Source organism: Coturnix japonica, chromosome 11 (assembly GCF_054131305.1).
Source record: "Coturnix japonica strain WE chromosome 11, WE-NBRP24, whole genome shotgun sequence".
In the NCBI taxonomy this organism is placed as follows: domain Eukaryota; kingdom Metazoa; phylum Chordata; class Aves; order Galliformes; family Phasianidae; genus Coturnix; species Coturnix japonica.
Window position 1 is genome coordinate 23,799,533 of NC_140673.1, and position 20,679 is coordinate 23,820,211.

Genomic DNA, 20,679 nt, shown 5'->3' on the forward strand with positions numbered 1-20,679 from the left:
GGCTGCCCACCCGATTCCACAGAGACTGATGTCAGCCCGGATTGTGATGTCACAAAGGAGACTGTGACACAGCTGGGCAGGACACGCTCACGTTTTGGGTGACACCTCATCTTTTGGGTGGTGCCGTGAACCTGTCAGCAAGGAGGAGCTGTGGCCAGAGCCACATCCAGGTGCCTTTCAGCGCTGGCTCCATTAGGGAAACTGACACAATTCACCTCAAAATCCTTTGGGGGCAGTGTGGAAACCCCACTTGGAAGGCAAGCCAAACGCTGAGCGGTTCACTAAGCACTGCCAGTGCAGGGCAAGGCCCGAAAACACGTGGTACTGCCACCTTTCTGTTCTCTCTTTCCTAAAGACTTTTACTTCTGTTATTTCTCCTGCAAGAGTGGCAGCAAAGCTCGTACATCAAGGAACGTGGCTTCTGTGTGATGCTGTAAGCAGGAATATTACCTGTGATCCTGCATTTAAGATTTATTGTCTTTGGTCATGACAAGCTCTGAGCATGGAGAAAATAACTGCATCCTTGAGAAGCACAGGTTGCAGCTGGTCCAGCTCCTTCTTCCTTTACGCTAGGCAAACTTTGAAAGGAAAAGCAAACTGAGCTTATTTGACTAAACTGCTTAGCAAATCAGCACCTTTTTCTTGGAGAAAGAAAAGGGGGATGCATTAATAATGTGCCAGCTTGTTCTCAAACCAAGTGACTTCCACCAGTTTGAAAGCCCTCTGTATTGGGTCCTTGGTTCCTGCTGCAGGCTCCCCTGCCTAGATAGCCCCTAAGACAATGCACACAGCTCTCTGGAAGTGGGATGCAGCCTTTTAGATTATCCCTATCCTTTCCTTGACACACGCATGGATTGACAGGGGGTACTCCCATCTCCTCCAAGGGTATTGGACCTTGCATTCATAAAGGTTTAATAATATCTCCTCAGAGCTATTCATACACAAGCTGGATGTGAGGACAGTGCATGAAGCTCATTAGCAGTTTGATACAAGGCAGATATGATGGCAGACTGACATGGGCATGAAAGTGCATTGACTAGGTAAACTCAGCATGCCACAATGATGTACCGAGCACTCTGGCAGCGCTGGTGCTTTTGCCCATTGCACTTTTGTTCCCTGCTGTGAAATGTGGCTCTGGCTGACACCTCCTTAAAGCCTGTTCAGCCCCAGGTGTGCAAAGCAACCTCTGTTTCCAGGCAGCCAGATGGCTGAGCTGCAATCTAGTCACTCTTTAATTAACTTTACATTTTTTCCTCTGTGGGTTGTTTCTGGGAAGAAGGGAGCTGACAGCATGTTTGTTTACACAAGATTGATTCGACCTGGCGCTTCTTTGGGTCTGGACTAAGAATTTTGAAGTGTTTTTGTGGTTTTTTTTCTTTTTTAATCCCCATAAATGGAGAATCTGGTGGGATTTCTGGGATGTATCTGAGGAAGTTATGTAAATATGGAGATTTACTGCAAGTTATGTGCAATTGGATATGCACACAAAATGAAGCTGAGGAGGGCAAACTAATCTGAGGCCTTGGTTACTGCGCACTGTTGAGCTGCTGCGGTATATAATGAACTTACTGAAGCACAACAAACAGTGACGTGTAGGAAGCTCCTCTAAACCCTGTGAGCTGCTCGTGTGTGTAAAGTTACACAACATACATACATGCAACAGCTCTCAGATGAAAGGGTTAAGATGTACGCCTCTGCGTGGAAGGAAAATGCTAACCAGGATTTGTCACTTGATCTAAATCAAACATCAGAAAGGAGTCAAGAATCTGCATTAGGAATTAGCAACTAAAATACCCAGGTATAAAACTAGCAGTCACATCAAGTTGCAGCACTCATGTCATATTCTGTCAGGACCCCAAATAAACACCATGTCAGCCAGCAATTGCCAGAGCTCCTTGTTAGAGGAGGAAGGGAAAAGCATGGGCTAGAAAAGGGCAAATACAAAGGAGGGCGGGGAAGCTGCACCAGCTTACTGTGTTTGAGCATACAAAGGGCAGGAAGGATTAAAGAGAAAGGAAGCAGCCAAATAGCAAAGAAAAAAAGGATTATTGATTATTATTTTCTCTGTCAGTAGCAGCTTGGGATGGAATGCAGAAAATGCCACAGGAAAGGGAACGCATCAGAGAAGAAGCAGAGGATGAGTTTTGAATAAAAATGGTCTTAAAGGTAAAGGATGCGCATCTGTCGTCAGTGGGAGATCGCCACAAACAGTACTTTCTAGAAATTTCTTTGAGGCGATATTGCTTCTGCCATCAGAACATGTTGCAAAGCAAGGCTCTGGGACAAACCATGTATGTGCTGCGGGCTACGAGTTCACTGCAGAGATAAGACAAGGGCAGAGCTGCTGTGAAAGTACGCCTAGAAAAGACCACAAAGTTGTACCCTGCTGTTCTCAATCACTTGTTGGTTTTTTGAATTACAATTTGTTGAATCAGATCCCAGATGAGCAAGCAGAGCCCTCCCCCTGGTGGCAGGCAGAAACAAAACGGTAGCAATGAGTTTCTAAAGCTGTGTTAATCTAAAGCTATAAATGAAATAAGGAGCATCAGACAGGACCTGTTTTTTATTAGGTCAACTGACCCAGCTGGGGAAAAAAATACAACTATGCAGAACAAAGATCCTTCTCCTGGGCTTACAGATAGTAATTTACTTTGAAAGCTGATAAAACTTGAGAACAGTTGCTGAGTTCAATTTGTTGGTTCTTTATTAGATAGTTTCCAAAAGAAGCAGAATATAAAACCCAAGGAGTAACTTTTAGTAGCTGAACAGGGTAATTGCAGAGTGCAATAATCCCGTTATCTCCACTGAGTCCTTGTCTTTTAGTGCTCAATTGAGATTTACTGTCTAAAATCCCTTTATGGCAGAATGTTCTGGAAGGTAAAAAGGATTCCTAACACTGCTAACAGTAAAAATGGACTCAGTAGGTAAGTGGGTTTACTGTATCCAACAGTCTTCCCCCATAAATGTCCTCAGGAGGATTTTCAAACAAAAAAAACTCTCCATTTGATGTTGGAAGTCAATGCAAGTGCCTTTTTGGACAGGAGTTTTTTCCTTTTAGATGAAGGGTTTCTGTGGATGAGGGGAGAGAGGAGCATGTGTGGTTTATATTGGCTTTATTAAGGCTTTCAGCTGTCTCCCATAGCATTCTCAGACATATGGATTTAGTACAGGCTAAATAAATGGACAGTGAAGTGAACTGAAAACTGGCAGAACTGCTGGGCTCAGAGAGGGCAGTCAATTGTGGAGTAACCCAGGTGTGGACACCTTTGGGAAACTGGCCGATGATACAGAAATGGGGAGGGCAGATGATAAGCAGACACTTGTACTGACATTCAATAGGACCTCAACAGGCCAGAGACATGGGCAGGGAGCTATCAGGAAGTTCAGCAAAGAGAAATGCAAAGTTCTTCACCTGGGAAAAAAGAACCCATGGGTACAACAGGTTGGAAAGCAGCTTTGCAGAGGATGTTAGGGTGTGCATGAAAAGAGCAAGTGGAACAAGATCCAGCAATGCACCCATACCAGAAAGTCAAGTTAGATTACTTTTTCCTCTCTATTTTTCTTTTCAACTCCAGTAGGTAACCGCTGGATATTAACAACTGTTTACATGGGTGGATAGTGAAACAACTGTTTACTTGGGTGGATGGTGACAGTACAAGGGGGAATGGCTTTAAACTGAGACGGGAGGTTTAGGTCAGGTATTAGGAGTTAGTTTTTCACCCAGAGGGTGGTGACGCACAGGAACAGGTTGCCCAAGGAGGCTGAGGGTGCCCCATCCCTGCAGGCATTCAAGGCCAGGCTGGTGGCCAAAAAAACCCCACACTTTCTGCATGCTTATGTTTAAAAAGTTTTAATTCTTCAGCCTGGTACAAAAATACAGTACAATGTGATGGCAAGGCATTCACCAGAAAACATTCAAAGAATAAAAGGGAATTCCCCATAATGTTTCAACATAACCCACCTTCACTTGATGAAACAATCTAAAGGTGAGTGCACAAGGAAGAAGTTCAATTTCTGCCCGGAGGCAAATCAAGATGAATCACACAGAATTTTACATAAAAACATGTTTGCAGAGCTCATGACTTCACATGCTACTTGAACATTGATGAAATTTACTCTACTTGGCCTAGTGGCAGAATTCATGGCTCGGGAGGTCTAGAAAACACTGGGCCCAGGAACATGCCCCATAGTAGGAACCCCCAGTATAAACAGTGAGATCGTATAATACCAGTGAGAAAAGAGAGATCCACCCCTGATTAAGTGTGAAAATGCTGGCTACTTCCAATTATCCCAATTATGCTGTTTGTCTCCAAATGAGTGTTTTGCCCTACAAGCCTCCCTTTAACATCAAACATCAACAGTTGCTCAAACACACTAATTGATGTGTCTGCCATTACCTAGTGGCAAATAACCATTATAGTACACACTGCCAGGCAGAGGAGGAGATAACACTGTAACTGATGCATGTGTGTGAACTCCAAACAGGGTTTAACCTAACATTATTGACAGGAGAATTAAGTCCCTCCAGTGCATTTACATTCTTGGTCTGTTTAACTGTTTCCTTTGAGAGTACTGAAGTGACGGAAAAGCATAACTGGGTGTTTTCATTATAGCTCATCTTCCAGGTGTTTTTGTTTGAAAGCATCACCTGTCAGCTTCTCCTGGGCCTCCTTCATCCCTTGGATAACTGAAAGATCAGAGAGAGATCAACTATGAATCTCAAAACAGAAACAACAGTTACAGAACGCACATCTACTACGCAACTTAAGGCAACAAAGAAACAGCAAAACAAAAAAGCCCCGTGCTCTTCTCCCAACTCTTTGTGAGTTGCATGGTTTTCCATATGACAAATGGAGAATGATTAGGTTCTACAAACATTATTGTAGGTTTTAAAGTGAATTATGACTCTAAATATGGTTCCTCAAAGCATGAAGAGCCACTCATTCATGCTGTAATTCCTCTCCACTTAAAAATGAAGGTGTTGTCCTTCACTCAGGACATACCCACAGATCCATCTCACTGAAAATGTACCTCAAGTTATTTGTCACCTACCTTGATCAGCATTGGTATAGAAATACTTGTAGCTGGGGTTTCCTTTCTCATTTATGATTTCTGGGTGGACTTTTCCACTGGGATCTGTGAAAAAAGAAGAAATCAAACAGGAAATAGAGGTGGTAACAATAAGAACACAGCCCTGTGAGTGGGTCCAACAGCTGCAGATGTCTTACCCATGAAAAGGATTCTGGGGATGTAACCTCCATCGGGACTGAAGGCTTCATCCTTTGGCTCTTCATCATCCTACAAAAGCAGGACAAGAAAGAAGGAGTGTATTAACAAGATGTAATAAAACACAGCACTTGTTTTAAAGAAACAAGCCCTCAGATTGTGGTTACCCTGAATAATTTACATCTTGAACAGACAACAAGTACAAGAGAACTGTTAAAGAGACAGCAGGGGAGAGTCAGGTTTATAAATGCAATTAAAATAACTACGGTGAAGAAAATGATTTGCAAAACAACTGGCTCTATCAATCAAATCTTACACATCTACTCAGGAGTGCAAGACATAGGAGAGAGAAAAGAAACAGATGCAATCAGTTAAGCAGGATTCAAAATGTTTAATTACTAAGCAGTAGCATAGGTACAAATAAGGGTGTGTCCTACCTCAAGGTTGACCATTACAAAATTATGAGCAAGTTCAGAGATCTCCTTAGACTCAGCAAACTTTGGCTTCAAAGCTAATTAAGAGAAAAAAATATATAGATTGATATGGAAAGACAATGGAAAATTCCTCCCTGCAGAAAGCAGGTACTCTTCAGTGAGCAGTAGGTAAATGGAATGTATGCATCAAGTTGCTCAGGCTCAGAACAGCAGGTAAGCGATCCCTGCTGAGCAGCCATGCAGTGAAGCTCAACCATCACACATATGTGGTCAGTTCTGAACCAATGGAACAGAAGCAAAAGCTTGCTGTAAACCACCGTTTCTCACTCAGCCTGTTCATCTTAAGCCTAACCATTATGGTCAGCATGTTCCTTTGCAAAGAGACAAAGCCCAGCCTGCTGAGAACCAGTGGCTGAAAGTAGTTTGCTCTTAACTCTCAAATCATTCATGTTCTGCAATTATTGTCTAGCAAAGTGCAGGAAAAATTGCAGCCACTGCAGAGATGCAGCTGTTACTTTACTGCTATTTACACAAGGCTGGTTTTTGGCAGTGCTAAGGGCTGAAGTGGTGCAATGCTACACTGCTCTAAACAAAGTGTAAATTCAGCTAAGCACATTTTGAATGCAAAGCTCACATTTCTCACGTTACACAATTTGTTTGCAGAAGTTCACTGGGAATTTAATCAAGTTCCAGTGTTAAATTCACTCACCTTTGCAAGCTCCACACCAAGACTTGTGGATGATAATCATAAGAGGCAAACCACTGCAAAAAAAAGGGGGGAAAAAAAGAATAGTTGATTAGAAAAGTCAATCACCAACCACTCCAATAGAGAAGGAGATTTTCTCTTTGGGAGGTTTGCACTCATTTGTTCAGATTTGCATAAGTGCACAACTGGACACTTGTTTCTTAAGAAATTAGTAGTGCTCAGCCACACTGGCTACGTAAGAGATGTCAGAAGGGATGTACACAGCTGCTTAACGTAACCCAGTGAACGACTGGCATCCATCAGCCCCTCTCCCCACCACTGTCTGCATGTTTCAGACACTTCCTGCTACAGCCTCCCATGATCAAGATCCTGCTCTGAGCAATAATCACACACAGTAAACTGGCAAACCCTTCAGCCTCCAGGCTAATTGCCCTTATCTTACTGTGCTGAAATAAACCCGTGACAAGCTTGAGAACCGAGAAGGAAGGAGCCTGTGTGGAACTGAGACCTAAATAAAGCGCAATGTAAAATGGTGGAAGTTAGGAACCTAACCTCCCTGTTCAATGAATACAGAAAGGTCATTTGTTTCAGGTACACCATGTGAATGTTATTCATTTCTTCCCCCAAATAATTTGACAGTTATACTACTTGGATGTTGATTTCATCACCTGATGTATGTTTTATTTAACCTTGTTCTCAAAAGCCCCTTAGCATTTCACCTTCTAGTCAAGCTTAGTGAGTTTGAATTCTCTAAGCTCCCTGGTAATGTACTCAGGTGACGTTATGTAATTAGACAGAGACTTTAAATGCAAAGAATTCCACATATTTCTTGCTGTAAGTGCTTGCAATTCAATTAATCCATCGCTTTACAGCTCTCAATATCTTGACTATTATATTTTTTACCTTCTTAACAAGAAAAAAGTGACATACTACAGGTCATCTTTATTGCTGTTGAGCACATCGAGTAGTACAACACTTCTCTTCACACTTTTTACATGTGGAAGTCCTTACAAACACTTTTCAAACAGCTGGCAAAAGCTAATTAGTACAGTACATTCAAAAAGACTGAGAACAAGGAAATGGGAAGATGACTCCTTTTTTCTTGTCATTAAATCCCTTCAGCAAGAGAAAAATATCCAAGGGAAGCCAGTACTAGTGCTACAGCTCCCAGAGCATTAAGAATAACCTGAAATTAGGTTCTTCCTTTAGCTGCATAAGAAAGGAAATCCCTTCCAACATTAAGTTTTAGCCTTCAGAACCAGGAAAGGGCAGAGAGGAAGCAATAAACATTTACAGCAGTCCAACACGAGTCTGCCATTTGTAACTGGGCGATACGCTGTCATCTTTACACAGGACTTTGTTTGCAGCAAGGAGCACGAATACACATTTCCCTGGCAAAGCTCCTTTAACATCTGTGTCCCCACCCTAACGATACAAGCACAAGAGCACTCACTCACTCATAAACAGTTATTAATTTTAAAAGCTTTTAATGATGACCTTGCAGAGAAAAGCCAAAGCAAGTTGTTTCAATGAAAGTCCTGCAGGTAGATTAGGACTGTTCCATCTAAGGCACGTGTTTTGTTGCTGAACTTGAAATGAGAAGTTTAAGTTTCCTAAGCCAGCACCCTGCTATTGTGCAGAGCTTGTAGAGTTCAATAGGATTCTTAACAACAGTTACGTCCCAAAAATACAGCCTCCTCTAGACTGGGAACTGAAGTCCCCCACTGCAGTGTGATGTATCTGGAGGCAGCCCTGGAGCAGCAGTCTTTGTATTCAAAACACAGACATGGCAATGAGGAGGGCAGGAGTTCTCCTTACGGTCATCACTTTGCAGCATTTATTCACAATTGCTTTAGTACTGAGGTGCAGATCTCCATAGGAGGCTTCAGCTGCGTGGGGATGCAACAAGCCCCTTTTGAGAGACACACAGGTAGAACGCAGAGCGGGCAGGGAGAGCCTTCCTCAGCACTGCCATGGGCTGTGCTATGTGACACCAGGTCACAGCTTCTTGTGGTGCTGTGAGCACTTGCAGAGCGGTCAGGAGCCGCCGTCACTGGATGCTGCGGCTCAGGTACTGCAGGAACATGCTGGCCAGCTGCGCCATGTTCTCATCGCTGTGCTGCATCTTGGTGTAGCTGATGAACTGCCTGCGCAGCCGGCTCAGCTCGGCCATGCCGACGGCCCGCGGCAGCACCAGCCCCTGCTCCACGCCGGGCACACGCACCACGTCTCCCGGCTGCGCCCCGTCCCTCTGCGCGGCCACGATGGCGCTGACCACGTCGTGCGTGCTGCGGTCCATGCGGTGCAGGAACTCCGCGGACTGCAGGGGCTGGCAGCGCGTGGCGCGGTGCGGGGGCGGCGGGGCGCTGCCGAAGATGGCGGCGCGGATGTCGGCCAGCGGCAGCGGGTCATCGCGGCGCACGGTGAACAGCGGCCGGTCCCAGCGGTTCCGCGGGTCCGGGGCCTCGAACGGCGGCTCGGCGGGGCCGTGGCAGAGCAGCAGGCAGCGCGCCGTGCCCGCCTGCCGCGCCGCGCAGTACAGCTCGTAGCGGACGCTGCGCAGCTCGTTGCTCGCGTCCACGATCACCACGTCGCGCCGGCTCAGCAGCCGCTCCACCTCGGCCCGCAGCTCGGCCCGGCCGCCCCCCGCCTCGGACACGACGTGAGCCCGGCGCTCAGCTCCGCCCAGCGCGTCCCGCAGCTCGGCCGCACGCCGGCTCTTGCCGCTGCCCGGCGGCCCGCACAGCACCACCAGCGGCATCGCCACCGGAACACCCGGAACACAGCGCCCCGCTTCCGCTACCGGCCGACACGAAACGGGGAGTGCGCAGAACCCGAGTCCTGCACAACGCCGCCTGCATCCGGGCACAGCACAGAGCGCTGCCAGCACCATTGTGCTGAGTCTGCCACTACTTGTAGCACAGATATCGCGGAAAAGTGTTAAAATACCCGCTTATAAATGCCAGACATCCGAGCAGTGCTGACCAGACCTGGGCAGTGCGAGGAACTCACATCCATCAGCACAGTTACAACAAGAGCTGACACACACACACAGCTGCCTTCATCGTGTGTTAACACACAAAAGATTCCGAGAGAAACACAGAAATAGCCGTTCTTTGTGTCTGTTCACAGAGACACTATTAGTTTCAGCCTATAAAAGTATATAAAAAAACTTTAAAAAAGAAAAATAATATATATATATATAATAAAATATATAAAAAATAAAAAGTATATTAAAAAACTATATAAAAAGTATAAAAGTATATATACTTTAATGGCTGATCAGTTTGATCCTCAATAACAAAATACCTCACGTCAATACGGTCACATCCACACTGACAGATGTGGGCTCCTCACAGAGACACAACAGAACTTCAGCCACTGAAGTGATTACAGACAGATGATTCCTCAGCAACATTAAGAACAAGCCGTATTTTCTTTAATAAGCTGTGAGGATCTGAGCACTCTCTCATACCTTTGTTAATAATCTCTATTTTCTGTGGTTAAATTTAGGATTGATTCGCACTGGTACAGAATCTGTATTGATAAATAAGTACCATACCTGGCTGCTGCCTCTTTCTTCCCATCCTCTAATGTTCTCCAGTGAATGTGATCTCCAAAACCTGCCAGAAAGAAGGTGTTAGTGCTGCATAGTTCACACATCACCAGAAGAAAACAACCCTCCCGAATGCTTCCATCTCATAATACATTCTTATAGAGTAAATTATAATTGCAGCCTCGAAAGATTTCTGTGAATGCTCACAACCTACACAGTTTTATTGAGGAATCCCACTGAAATTAATTAACAAAAACAAATCACGTACTCATGAATATTCACAACTGTGCAAAGCACAAAACCAATTCCCCGAGCAAAGCTTACAACTGAAGAGCCTTCTGATTATTCCCTATTGTTTCTCAACCTATGAACGTTTATTAACTGATTGATGACAAATTAAACATGTCGCCATCTGGCTTCCTAAATCCCAGTGAATGGGAGCAAACATCAAACACACCCAGACCAACTAATTGTTATTAAACACTCTAAAACTGTTATGCTCAATATTACCACGGCTGATAATTGGCATCAAAGACTAAGAAGGAGCAGCGCTATGCATGTTTCTGAGCATTGCAGTGACCAAACAGCATGTGAAACACGTATCCAACAAGCAGGTATCAAACCTTGTTCTGTCAGCGAACATGCAAACAACAGGAAAACAGAGACTGCCATTTTTTAGCCACAACCATCACATGAAGGGCTGAGATGGAGGGGATCTGACATAAGGGGAGCCTTCCTTGATGAACTCCTCTGAGGTCCCATCTCTGCAGTGACATGGGCTGTACCAAAAGGCCAAACTCAGCCATGACTTTCCCCTCCCCATTGCTGAGGGCTGGGGTAACTCAGTGACATGGCACAGGCTACATCCCCTCCATGGGGATAATGCGGGGAGTTACAGTAGGACCGGGAGCCACGAGCTGCCAGCACTGACAGCATGGCAGGCAGTGCCTCCAACAAACACCTGTAGCAAAGAAACTGCAGAGCGGAGCAAAGCCTTGTGGTGCCTTCCTTCAGCATCTGGCAGACTGCAACTGCTGCCACAGTGTTTGTATGACCTCGGCTTATCTCCCGATACAAACTACCGTGAACGTGTATGACAAACACATCAAACATTTGGTCCAGCTACCAGCGAGGCATTGACGATCGTATGGGCTGAGGGAGCTGGGAGCCGTGAGGTGAACAGGTTTCATTTACACCGAGTACCAGCACGTTGAATGCTTCATTCAAAGGCCACCACGACGATACAGGACAGACCGGCCCCAGCACCAGCAGCACCAACCACAGCCCCAACCACAGCCCTCACACCCTCCCCCTCTCCCCCCCCTCCCCGCTCTCTCTCTCCCATCTCTCTGACCCTTTCCGAGTCCCTCGGCGGCGGCGCTGGCCACGATCAGACAGAGGCAAAGTGCGGATGCCGCGTGCTGAGGCCCCATGTTCCCAGCACGCTGTGACACGCTGTGACACGCAGTGACACGCAGTGACACGCAGTGACACGCAGTGACACGCAGTGCCAGCCGGGCGCTGTGGTGGCACCGCGGATCTTTTTCCTTTTCCTTTTTTTTCTCCCTTTTTTAAAGCCCCGGAAGTGACGCAATGCGGATGTGGGCGGTGCCGCCGGGCCCTCTGGGAGCCGCCATGTTCATCCCGGATCGGACTACAATTCCCAGCATGCCCCGCGCCCCGCTCCGCCCCGCGCTATGCAAATCGTGCGTGCACAGCCTCCAATCCGCGCGCGGGGCCGGGCGGCGCAGCGGCGTCACGTGGCGCGAAGCTTCCTTCCTTTCTCTGTGCGGCGCTCTTTCCTTCCCGGCCGCCATCTTGTTCTCACCGCGTGCGGAGCTGCGGACGGGCCTGCGGGACCAGGTGAGGACGGCCCGCGGCTGCACGGCCCGTGGGCTCGGGGCTGCGGGGCAGCGGGCGGGGCGGTGTGATGTGATGCGATGCGGTGTGATGTGATGCGGTGTGAGCTGTGCGGGCTGTGCGGCACTCGGCCCCGTTCCGTCCCCGTGGGCCGGGCCCTGGTTGCGGGGCCGTGCCCGGTGCTGAGCGCTGCAGTGTCTGTGCCGTGTCCCGTCCGGCCTCTGTGTGCCCGGGTACTCGCCCTGCATACTCCGTTCCCTGTCCGCTGTGCCGGTCCCGGCGCTGTTGTTGGCCTCCACCCGCTGTCGCTCTATCAGTGCACGTTCCTTCCGCCTCTTCGGGCCGCTCGGGGCTGATCAGCGGCAGCGCCGTTTTTCAGCCCATACCGGGCTTCGTGTCTCCTGGCCTTTAAAGGTCACGCTCGGCCCGTGGCAGCGCCCAGGTGCTTCACTTACTCGCCTTTGGGTTGGAGCGATGGCTGCCAGAGCTCTGCGCTCATATTGTGGCGCTGTGTGAACCTCTCGAGTTTGGAGCCAGCTGGTGAGCTGCACAGATCCATTGTAGGTTTGTTATTTGGCTCAGCCTGTCCTTGGGCTCCGTTCAGCACAAAGGTGCTTTGGAGCAGCCCGTGCTGCTTTTGGGCTGAGTCAGTAACGAGGTGGGTCCGGCACTGAGCTGACAGACTTGGAAATTCACGGCTTGTGCCTCGAACTGATGCAACATCAAACACAGCGTTGGTTTGCGTCATCGTGGTGCAGATGCTGCTTTGTGTTATTTAGATGTCGTGCTTTTGAGATGGTTTTGTTCACATGCTTCTTTGAGTTATTTCAGTGACTTTTTTCTTAATATTTTGCTAGTTAACTTGTATTTGTACCTCATTCTTTAGACACAACACTATGAATCAAGAAAAACTAGCCAAGCTTCAAGCTCAGGTCCGAATAGGAGGAAAGGTAAGAAAGCCACGAGAGCTGTGGTACTTGCTGTGGTTGGATCTATAGGCACAGAGAGAAACTTCTCATTAGAAGGCATGTACGGGCCTGGAAAAAGGTTTTGTCATGTGATGTGGACCTGAAACGGTCTGCATCTTAAAACTGCCTGAAAAGCAGTTGTATTTCAGTTCACGGGTAACTGTATGAGTGGTTCCCGAGTGCAAGCTCTTTCTAAATCAGTGACTTGTTGTGACCTGTATTCAGGTCAGTTTAAGCTCACCTGATGCTTGTTTGAGTTCTTTCTCTTCTACCTGTTGGGAAGTTTCTTTTTGGTATGAGCTCCAGTGTTTATCTGGCTGTGCACTGGGCTCTTTCTTTTATCTATGCCAGCCCGTATGTAATATGACGAAGGTTGGTCTGGATGATCTTTTAGGTCTTTTCCAACCTTGGTGATTCTATGAAAGCATATAGATGACTCCATGTGAGCATTCATTTCCTAACTATAGGCAGGAGTCTGGGGGTTGTACAAAAGCTTGCAAAGTTCTTGAGTTGCTGTCTTTGGAGCAGTTTAAAGCTGTTAACTACTTACTTACAAAAGAGTGGATTTCTAGATTTGCTTCATCTTGGATGAAATGAAGTTCTTAACCAGTGTTTTTACATGTTGCTTATAAGCTAATGTTTTTATAATCCAGCTTTTGGAAAAAGGAAATACTTCTGTGCTTCTTCTGGCTTCTACAGTTAAGAGGGATTTTAAAGCTGGGACTGGCAATTAAAACTATAAGTGAAGAAAGTTAATACATGTTTTCTGCCACAGAGCATTCTTACAGCTCGGAAAAGAGATGTTGCTGAGTGTGAGGTGACTTTAAATTGAAAGTGCTGTGAGAATTTGAGCGTTTCAGGCTGTTCTGTTGATTCTTTTCCAGGGAACAGCTCGCAGAAAGAAGAAGGTGGTGCACAGAACAGCGACAGCTGATGACAAAAAACTTCAGAGCTCACTCAAAAAACTGGCAGTAAATAACATTGCTGGCATTGAGGAGGTATAGTGACAGTGTTTCCTATGTGAAATTAAATTCACTGTGGTGGTTTGTTGCTTCTTACTTTCATTTTCTATCTCAGACTCATTTGTCTGGTTATGTGTTGGTGGAGTTACTTTATTATTATTATTTTCTTTGTCTTGTTTACATTAATGTGCACATATCTAGAAAGAGGAGGGAAAAGGTTTTTCTATCCAGACAGCGAGCCCAGGGGATAGTAAGCTGCCTGTGATGTATGTCTTTGCATTAACTGCAGAACAAAAGAGCTCTTGATTCTTAACCTCTTGAACTGAAATTACCTAATTTTAACAGTAGAGCGATGATAGTATTTATTGCACAAGCACATTCAGTTCCTGTGGGGTGCAGAGCATAAAGGAGGGAATCAAAGTCCTTGGAATAGGAATCTACAAGTCTGTGTTATCAGAACTGGATGCTTTGACTTTGTGAAAATAAAACCAGGATTGTTTTTGGTAGAGGCAGGAGTCTGGCACCTCTTAAAGCACTAGCAAAGCTCTATGGAAGCAGCTTCTGTGTTGCAATGAAAGGCTTCAGTTATTCTGTACTATTTTTGTGTATTAAGTTTACAGGATAAAATATGAACTGGAATAGAAGCTCTTTTGCTGTAGGGAGTGACGCTTTTTTGTGGGAGGAGGAGGTGTTCCTTTGTCACGAGCTCCATGTTATAGCGCTGCTTGGTTGAAAACGCATCCTTAATCTGTGATTAATTAATTTAAGCAGGGCTACGAGGTGACCCAGAGGTGTCTTTGTGCACTCCAAAGGCAAATGCAGATTCAGTAGGAGCCTGGGGTGCCTGAAAGTCTTCATGTCACTGTGCAGAAACACTTCTAGATTTGTCTGTTACCAGACTGTGGTGTGTTAGAGCGCAAGATCTTCATTCAGACACAGTTAAGGTTTAAAGTGTGTTGACATGGAGGAAGATTGTTCAAAATTCTTCAACCTTGACAGCTTGGTACATAATTACAGTACGCTGCTGTATTATTCAGGTAGACCCAAACTGACTTACATACATAGAAACTGGGGAGGTTTGTAATGTTGTGTAAAACATAGGCAGGTAATTATTTGTGATTTGTTTTGAAGAGTCTTTAAGTAAGAGTATGACTGGGCTTAAAGCATTTGTCACTTCATCTTAGTTATGGAGGGAAGGGGCTCATCCTTTTTCTGTTTAAGAAAAAGTTCCCATCAAAACATATTTTGAACCTTGAAAATTAGTAACTTACGTGTGTTAGATAAGTTCTTCAGTTGATAAATGTTTTCTCTCTCTGACCTCTAATAAACTTTCAGTATTTGGAAGTACTAGTAACAGATGACATCTGTTTGTAAAGTAAAAACAAAATTAAACCTGCTGAAAGGTATTGGAATGAGCTTCAATAGTAGGAGCAAAGCGGGCAGCTGTGCTGGCTGTAAACTTAATCTCTGTTGATTCAGAATGCCAGGACAGGGGAGCAGAATGATTGTATGCTGTGCTTAGTCTCAAAAGGGTTGTCATGGAATTATTGGGAGAGCACAGAAGCCAGTTTGAGTTCAGCTAATTTATAAATCTGCAGTGCTGTAAGGGAGGAGTGAGGAGGAAATCAGCATTGGGCATTTTCAGCAAGTAGACTCACGATCTGGCCTTAGGCTTTTGCCAATTCCGCTGCAGAAACAGTGATGTTTTCCTGATAGGTGACATAAATAGCTGGGAATGGCAGTGTCTTAAACTGCTGTGTCAAGGCTTTTCTGTTACTGCTTTTAGTTTGTGAAGAGTTATCACAGAGCTGGTTTTCCTTCTGAGACATTCCTGATATTAACTAGTTTATGCCTTAAAGGCTAATAGCCTGCATATTTTACCTTAATCAAAAATACACCGAGGTTGTATGATAACACACAAACTGTGTGTATTATCACTCTATAAATAGAAATACAGGTATCTACCTTATTTCTCTAGGCATTTCTCTAAGGCAGCCATAGCTGTTAATTCAGCCTTTTCATACACTATATGTCTGAGCCACCTCCCCTTTCCCTTACTTTTTTTCCTCCTAATATGGGTGATGCAAATTCTTAGTGCAGTACTCATGGCTGTATTATTAGTTTGTAGTTTTAGTTTTAATATTTAAATGTAGTTTTGAAATAATGATTTATCGTGCTTTTCTTCAACAAGATGCTGCAGCACTTTGGTAAATATTGCTCTTTATGTATTTAAACAGGTGAACATGATAAAAGATGATGGGACGGTTATTCACTTCAACAACCCTAAGGTTCAGGCATCCCTCTCTGCTAACACTTTTGCAATTACTGGTCATGCAGAGGCTAAACCGATCACAGAAATGCTTCCAGGCATCTTAAGCCAGCTTGGTGCTGACAGCTTAACAAGTCTCAGGAAGTTAGCGGAACAATTCCCAAGACAAGGTAGGTCTTAGTGGAATCTTACACTGATGGTTAAAAATATATGTATGCAGTCTTAAAATGTTAACCCAAATTTAACAGTATCACATGTCACTTAAATTAAAAATGTGTTACTTGTATTAGCCTCTGTTGTGGAGGTATAATGATAAGGAAAATGGTTATTGTTGGTTTTTTTTCCCCAGGATTCTACATAGGCTGACCTTGGTTTAAAAATGAAACTTAGAGATCCTGCTAAGTCAGATGTGCAGTAATTCCAGGTGCACAGCTGTGTATGACAGAATAGTTAAGAAAAACAAAAGAGGTTTTTTACCTAGAAAATCTCAGTAGGTTTTGTTTATGAAGGTACTGATTGTTTTCTGCAAAATGTTTTTGTTGCATACTGTATTGCATAGTATTACTAAGTGAAAGAGAATGCCTTTGATAATTGAGAAAGATGGATCATCGTAATTGTATTTTATTATGACCTCAGTACCAATAGTTCCTTACTGTGACAGAAAGTCACCTTTAAGTTAGGTGGACCATTGAGAAGAAATACTTAAAGTTCTTGCATTTCAGACGACTTCTAGCATGATCCAAGGTCCATGACTTACAGAAGAGTAGGTTTCATGTAGGACCCTTGATGCAGAGATACTTATTCCACACTTGTGGCCTCTTGCTAATTGAATCATATGATGCTGTTTCTCTGGTGGTGTCACTGCATCAATGGGCAAGGGAAGAGCCGCTGATGTCATCTATCTGGAATTCAGCAAGGCTTTTGACACAGTAGCCCACAAAATCCTTCTCTCCAAATATCCAAGATATGGATTTGATGGGCACGTTGTTCAATGGGTGAAGAACTGGCTGTAGGATTGAGTCCAGAAAGTGGTGGTCAGTGGCTCCGTGTCTGGATGGAGATTGGTGATGAGTGTTCATTGCAGGGGAGTCGGACTAGGTGACCTTTAAAGGTCCCTTCCAGCTCTAAGGATTCTTTGGTTCTGTATGTTGGTACCAGATGGGTATAACATGATCGTTGCATTAAAACACTTGGCTTCAGTTAAAAGATACAGTCACTGCTGATTTTTGTCATTTGATCTTTTGTTAGCTCTGCGTTAATATGGCTAAGTGTTTGAAAACGGCTGTGTTAATATTCACAAATGGATCTTTTGATCATACTGGTTATTCTTGATATTCTGGTTGCTTGCATGCTTGTTTCTAATGGGGTGAGCAGTGTGGAGGGGAATGCCTCCTGTTTTCAGCAGTATATTAAGTCCTGTTTTGTTGTGTGGTTGTCCCTAATCCTGTATAATGAGAACTCAGCACCAGATTTCTTTTTATAGTGTTGGACAGTAAAGCACCAAAATCTGAAGATATTGATGAAGAAGATGACGATGTCCCAGGTAAGCACGTTCACTTAGATGTCCATTTAATGTACTTAAATAAAATTGAATGTATGAATTTAATACCCAGCTCTTGATGAAATTATTCCTCTCAATTGCAAAGAGAGGCTTAACATGCTGGGCAGCATTGAAATAGTGATGGTTCTGGATTCCAGCTTTTGAAAATAGTTTGCCTTGATGAAATTGCTTAATTTTAGCTTAAAATACAAGGAGGTCAACTGGGTGAGTGAAATATCTGAATAAGATTTTAGGGCTGGAAAGTAAAATATCTGTAAAAAGATGTGCTTGGCGTAGTGTTCAGAACATCACTTTAAATCATTCTGGGGTGGGACTTTTATTTCTGCAGTAGAAGAAATTAAGCTTGTGTCAGTGTTTTAGTTTGCTGAGAAACTTTCATTCCCAGTTGTTAGTTAGTTGTTAACTGTGTAAATTACCTCATTATTTTGTATGCATCAATATGGTGTAATAGCAAAAAAAAAAAAAAAAAAAAAGCCAAAGCCCCAACAAATTGATGACCCAGATTTTCAGGTCTGGCAGTGTTTGAGTTTACCTAAAAATACACGGGTCTCTTCAGAGTTATCTGCTTCCCGAGTGCAACAATAGTTGCTTACCTAGAGTTAGTTGAGCTGGTGGCTCGAGATTCAACTGCATTTGGTGGAGCACCTCTGAAAATCAGTCTGCCTTCATGTTGGAACCTCCATTCTGAGTGTTCTGGTATATCTGCTTCTTTGCACACATTCAAACAAATCCTATTTCTTAAAGCTATTTCAAGTCCCACTAAAAGACAAAAGAAGAAAACTATGCATGTGACTGTCTAGTTAAGAACTACCTGAGATTTCATATTAGAAATGCATTTCATTAAGCTGAAGTTGTTGTTTCTGGGCATTGCTGTATTAAATATCTTCATCTCTTTCAGATCTCGTAGAAAACTTTGATGAAGCATCAAAGAATGAAGCTAACTAAAATCATTAATAGTTCTGGAAGCTGGCATGGACTAGATTTAAGAAATCAGCTATGTGGTTCCAAAGTTTTAAAGAAACAGAGAACATCATCTGTTAATAGTTCAGTAATATAAATATTTTGTATTTTTATGATACTGTTTGTTCAGCATTTTCTGTCAGTTGATTTTGCATTTTGCACTTACTCCCAGGATCTACTCTTTTGGTCAAAACAAAAATGTCAGTGCAGTTTGGAGGGGTGTGTGCATGTGCGTGTGTGTATGTGTGTGGGTGTACATACAGCAGAGAACAAATTGGAGAACACTTTTATTTAACCATCTTCCCTTTTCTTTTGAAAGAAATAAAATAAATGTTCAGCACTGTTACTTTTGATTATCACCAAATAGTGCACAGGAGTAGAGTTAAGTTTTGTCCACATTCTGTGACCTGAAGGCATCACACCATTTAGAATTCGGGTTTAGTCTGCGTTAACTATTGTACTTGAAGATATTTCTCATCCGTGTTGAAATGTAGACAATATTTGTTATTAACTTTATGTTGAGGCCCACGTGTTACCTTAGACAAGCTATTTTACCAGCTTGTTTGGTACAGTAACTTTATAAAAGAGAAATCTTGGTCCCAGCAAAATAATTTTTTTTTCTTCCTTTCTCAGTTTACTTTCTCATTTCCTTAGTTTTTTGGGACAAGCTGACGTTTGACTCCTTTTGCGTAGGCTTAGCAATATATTCTCCTTATGAACATGTAGGGTATATTAGGTCAGAATGAAAACCACCCCTTTGGTTTTCTACCATCAGGTCACTTAAAAAACTTGGAGGTCCAGCTGGTAACAGTCCACAGCAGCAGATTTTTGCTTGAATTCCTTCAGGCTGTTCTCTTGGCATGACTGCATTTACTAGCAGCTGATGATCCAGTGTCACTCTTACGGCACTAGAAATTAAATGCACCACATGTGAGCAGTGTTTAAGGTGGGAAGAAAAAGTTGTTGACATTTTGCCTTGCCTCCTGCTGGGCAGTTTGTGCAGTGACTGGCTCTAAAGGGACATTTTTTTTTTATCGCCTGTATTTTACCTTTGCCTATAACCTACCTCTAGGTTTGGTGTCATCTATTTTAATAGCTTACTAAAACTCACGAATGCTCCTCAGGCATAAAGAGGACATTGGGAGGTACCGCTGGTACAGTGCAGTATTTATGACCTTCCTTTAAAATGCTTAATGTGAACCTGATTTCTCAGAGGCTCTTTCAAGGTTCTTGGTGTTATGTGCATTGCAGTATAGTTAGACATCATCGTAACCTATCTCGGGGGCAGCTGTGGCTTAAGAAAGCCTTGTTTTTTTTTCTCTACATTTGTCACTTAACTATGGCTAAATTGGAACATATCAGCTTTTTTTTTTTTTTTTTTTTTTTGCATGGGTTCATATGCTATAGAGCTGTAAAAGTACAAAGTAAACAGAACGTGAGTCTGTTGGCATCATGATAAAACTGAAAGCAGAGCTGAAGTGGCTTGTCATCTGAACTCATTTTATAGGTCTTGTTCTTTTTTTGTTATATTTTATATACTACATGGATCTTGCTACAAAATAAAATAGCAGTATGAAAGAGGAGGAGTTCCCTCTTGTGTGTTGTCTCTTCCCACCAGCAGTAGCTGAGGTGAGTGGATGCAGCCACTGTTTTCCAGTGATAGACCCTTGCTGACAGCTACTGAGGAGGATACGTGCAGGATTAGGGAAGATCATGTTAGAGCTTTAGGATTTCACACTTTCATATACCCACACTCCTGTTTTCCCTGCAGTGTGTTGAATGGAACGTTGGTTTGTTGTATGGCTAATCTCAAATCAGCTGCAGAAACACTGGGTTGCCTTTTGCTGCTTTTGGAAGCTCAAAGCAAATGAAGGACACTAGGAAACACGTAGTGTTCTGCTATTTGCTTAAGGGGCACGAGACGAGTGGAGAACATTTCAAAGTAGCAACTGTACTGAGTTTATGTATGAGACATCCCTCTTGCTGCAAATACTGATCAGATACTGAAAGTTTGTGCTCCACAGTTTCTGACGTAGCAAGTATATGGAAAGTAATTTTGTGAGAGATTAAGAGTAAGTGATGGATTCAGTGAACTTGTATAGTTTAACTTCCTAATTCTTACAAAATGCGCATTTAGTTTTTGTTCTTGGTCATGACAACTTACACTTTAAACCACC

The 20,679-nt window shown here is 43.8% G+C and overlaps 3 protein-coding genes across 5 annotated transcripts; 1 reads left to right on the forward strand and 2 right to left on the reverse strand.

Moving 5' to 3' along the window:
• Window positions 1-3,834: 3,834 nt before the first annotated feature.
• On the reverse strand, window positions 3,835-11,488 carry TXNDC12 (thioredoxin domain containing 12). 3 transcript variants are annotated; one of them, XM_085511724.1, is made up of 8 exons: window positions 11,404-11,488; window positions 11,277-11,363; window positions 9,929-9,989; window positions 6,370-6,422; window positions 5,664-5,737; window positions 5,229-5,298; window positions 5,053-5,136; window positions 3,835-4,687 (listed from the first exon to the last, which is right to left on the reverse strand). In XM_085511724.1, the coding sequence occupies exons 2-8, from the start codon at window positions 11,353-11,355 to the stop codon at window positions 4,608-4,610; spliced, it is 501 nt and encodes a 166-aa protein (XP_085367850.1). In that variant the 5' UTR covers window positions 11,356-11,363; window positions 11,404-11,488; the 3' UTR covers window positions 3,835-4,607. The 3 variants fall into 3 exon arrangements, with proteins under 3 accessions (XP_085367850.1, XP_085367849.1, XP_015726072.1); XM_085511723.1 differs by having other exon boundaries at window positions 11,394-11,488; XM_015870586.3 differs by having other exon boundaries at window positions 11,277-11,488.
• Window positions 7,289-11,354, reverse strand: KTI12 (KTI12 chromatin associated homolog). The gene is made up of 3 exons (XM_085511720.1): window positions 11,277-11,354; window positions 9,929-9,989; window positions 7,289-9,517 (listed from the first exon to the last, which is right to left on the reverse strand). Exon 3 carries the CDS (start codon window positions 9,257-9,259, stop codon window positions 8,417-8,419), a length of 843 nt encoding a protein of 280 aa, XP_085367846.1. The 5' UTR covers window positions 9,260-9,517; window positions 9,929-9,989; window positions 11,277-11,354; the 3' UTR covers window positions 7,289-8,416.
• Window positions 11,489-11,730: 242 nt separating the features above from the next.
• BTF3L4 (basic transcription factor 3 like 4) lies at window positions 11,731-20,085 on the forward strand. The gene is made up of 6 exons (XM_015870587.3): window positions 11,731-11,785; window positions 12,669-12,732; window positions 13,635-13,748; window positions 15,950-16,151; window positions 17,465-17,524; window positions 18,441-20,085. Exons 2-6 carry the CDS (start codon window positions 12,679-12,681, stop codon window positions 18,485-18,487), a joined length of 477 nt encoding a protein of 158 aa, XP_015726073.1. The 5' UTR covers window positions 11,731-11,785; window positions 12,669-12,678; the 3' UTR covers window positions 18,488-20,085.
• The last annotated feature ends 594 nt before the right edge of the window (window positions 20,086-20,679 follow it).

Bases quoted from the DNA above. Each gene is read 5' to 3' on its own strand.
- TXNDC12 (XM_085511724.1), bottom strand. From the start codon at position 11,355: ATGGGGCCTCAGCACGCGGCATCCGCACTTTGCCTCTGTCTGATCGTG. The intron at 5,137-5,228 runs GTAAGACATCTG...CTTTTTTCACAG, and splicing joins CCCCAGAATCCTTTTCATGG to ATCCCAGTGGAAAAGTCCAC. The intron at 4,688-5,052 runs GTAGGTGACAAA...CTGATCTTTCAG, and splicing joins CTATACCAATGCTGATCAAG to TTATCCAAGGGATGAAGGAG.
- KTI12 (XM_085511720.1), bottom strand. From the start codon at position 9,259: ATGGTGCTGGCAGCGCTCTGTGCTGTGCCCGGATGCAGGCGGCGTTGT.
- BTF3L4 (XM_015870587.3), top strand. From the start codon at position 12,679: ATGAATCAAGAAAAACTAGCCAAGCTTCAAGCTCAGGTCCGAATAGGA. The intron at 12,733-13,634 runs GTAAGAAAGCCA...ATTCTTTTCCAG, and splicing joins AGGTCCGAATAGGAGGAAAG to GGAACAGCTCGCAGAAAGAA. The intron at 13,749-15,949 runs GTATAGTGACAG...GTATTTAAACAG, and splicing joins ACATTGCTGGCATTGAGGAG to GTGAACATGATAAAAGATGA.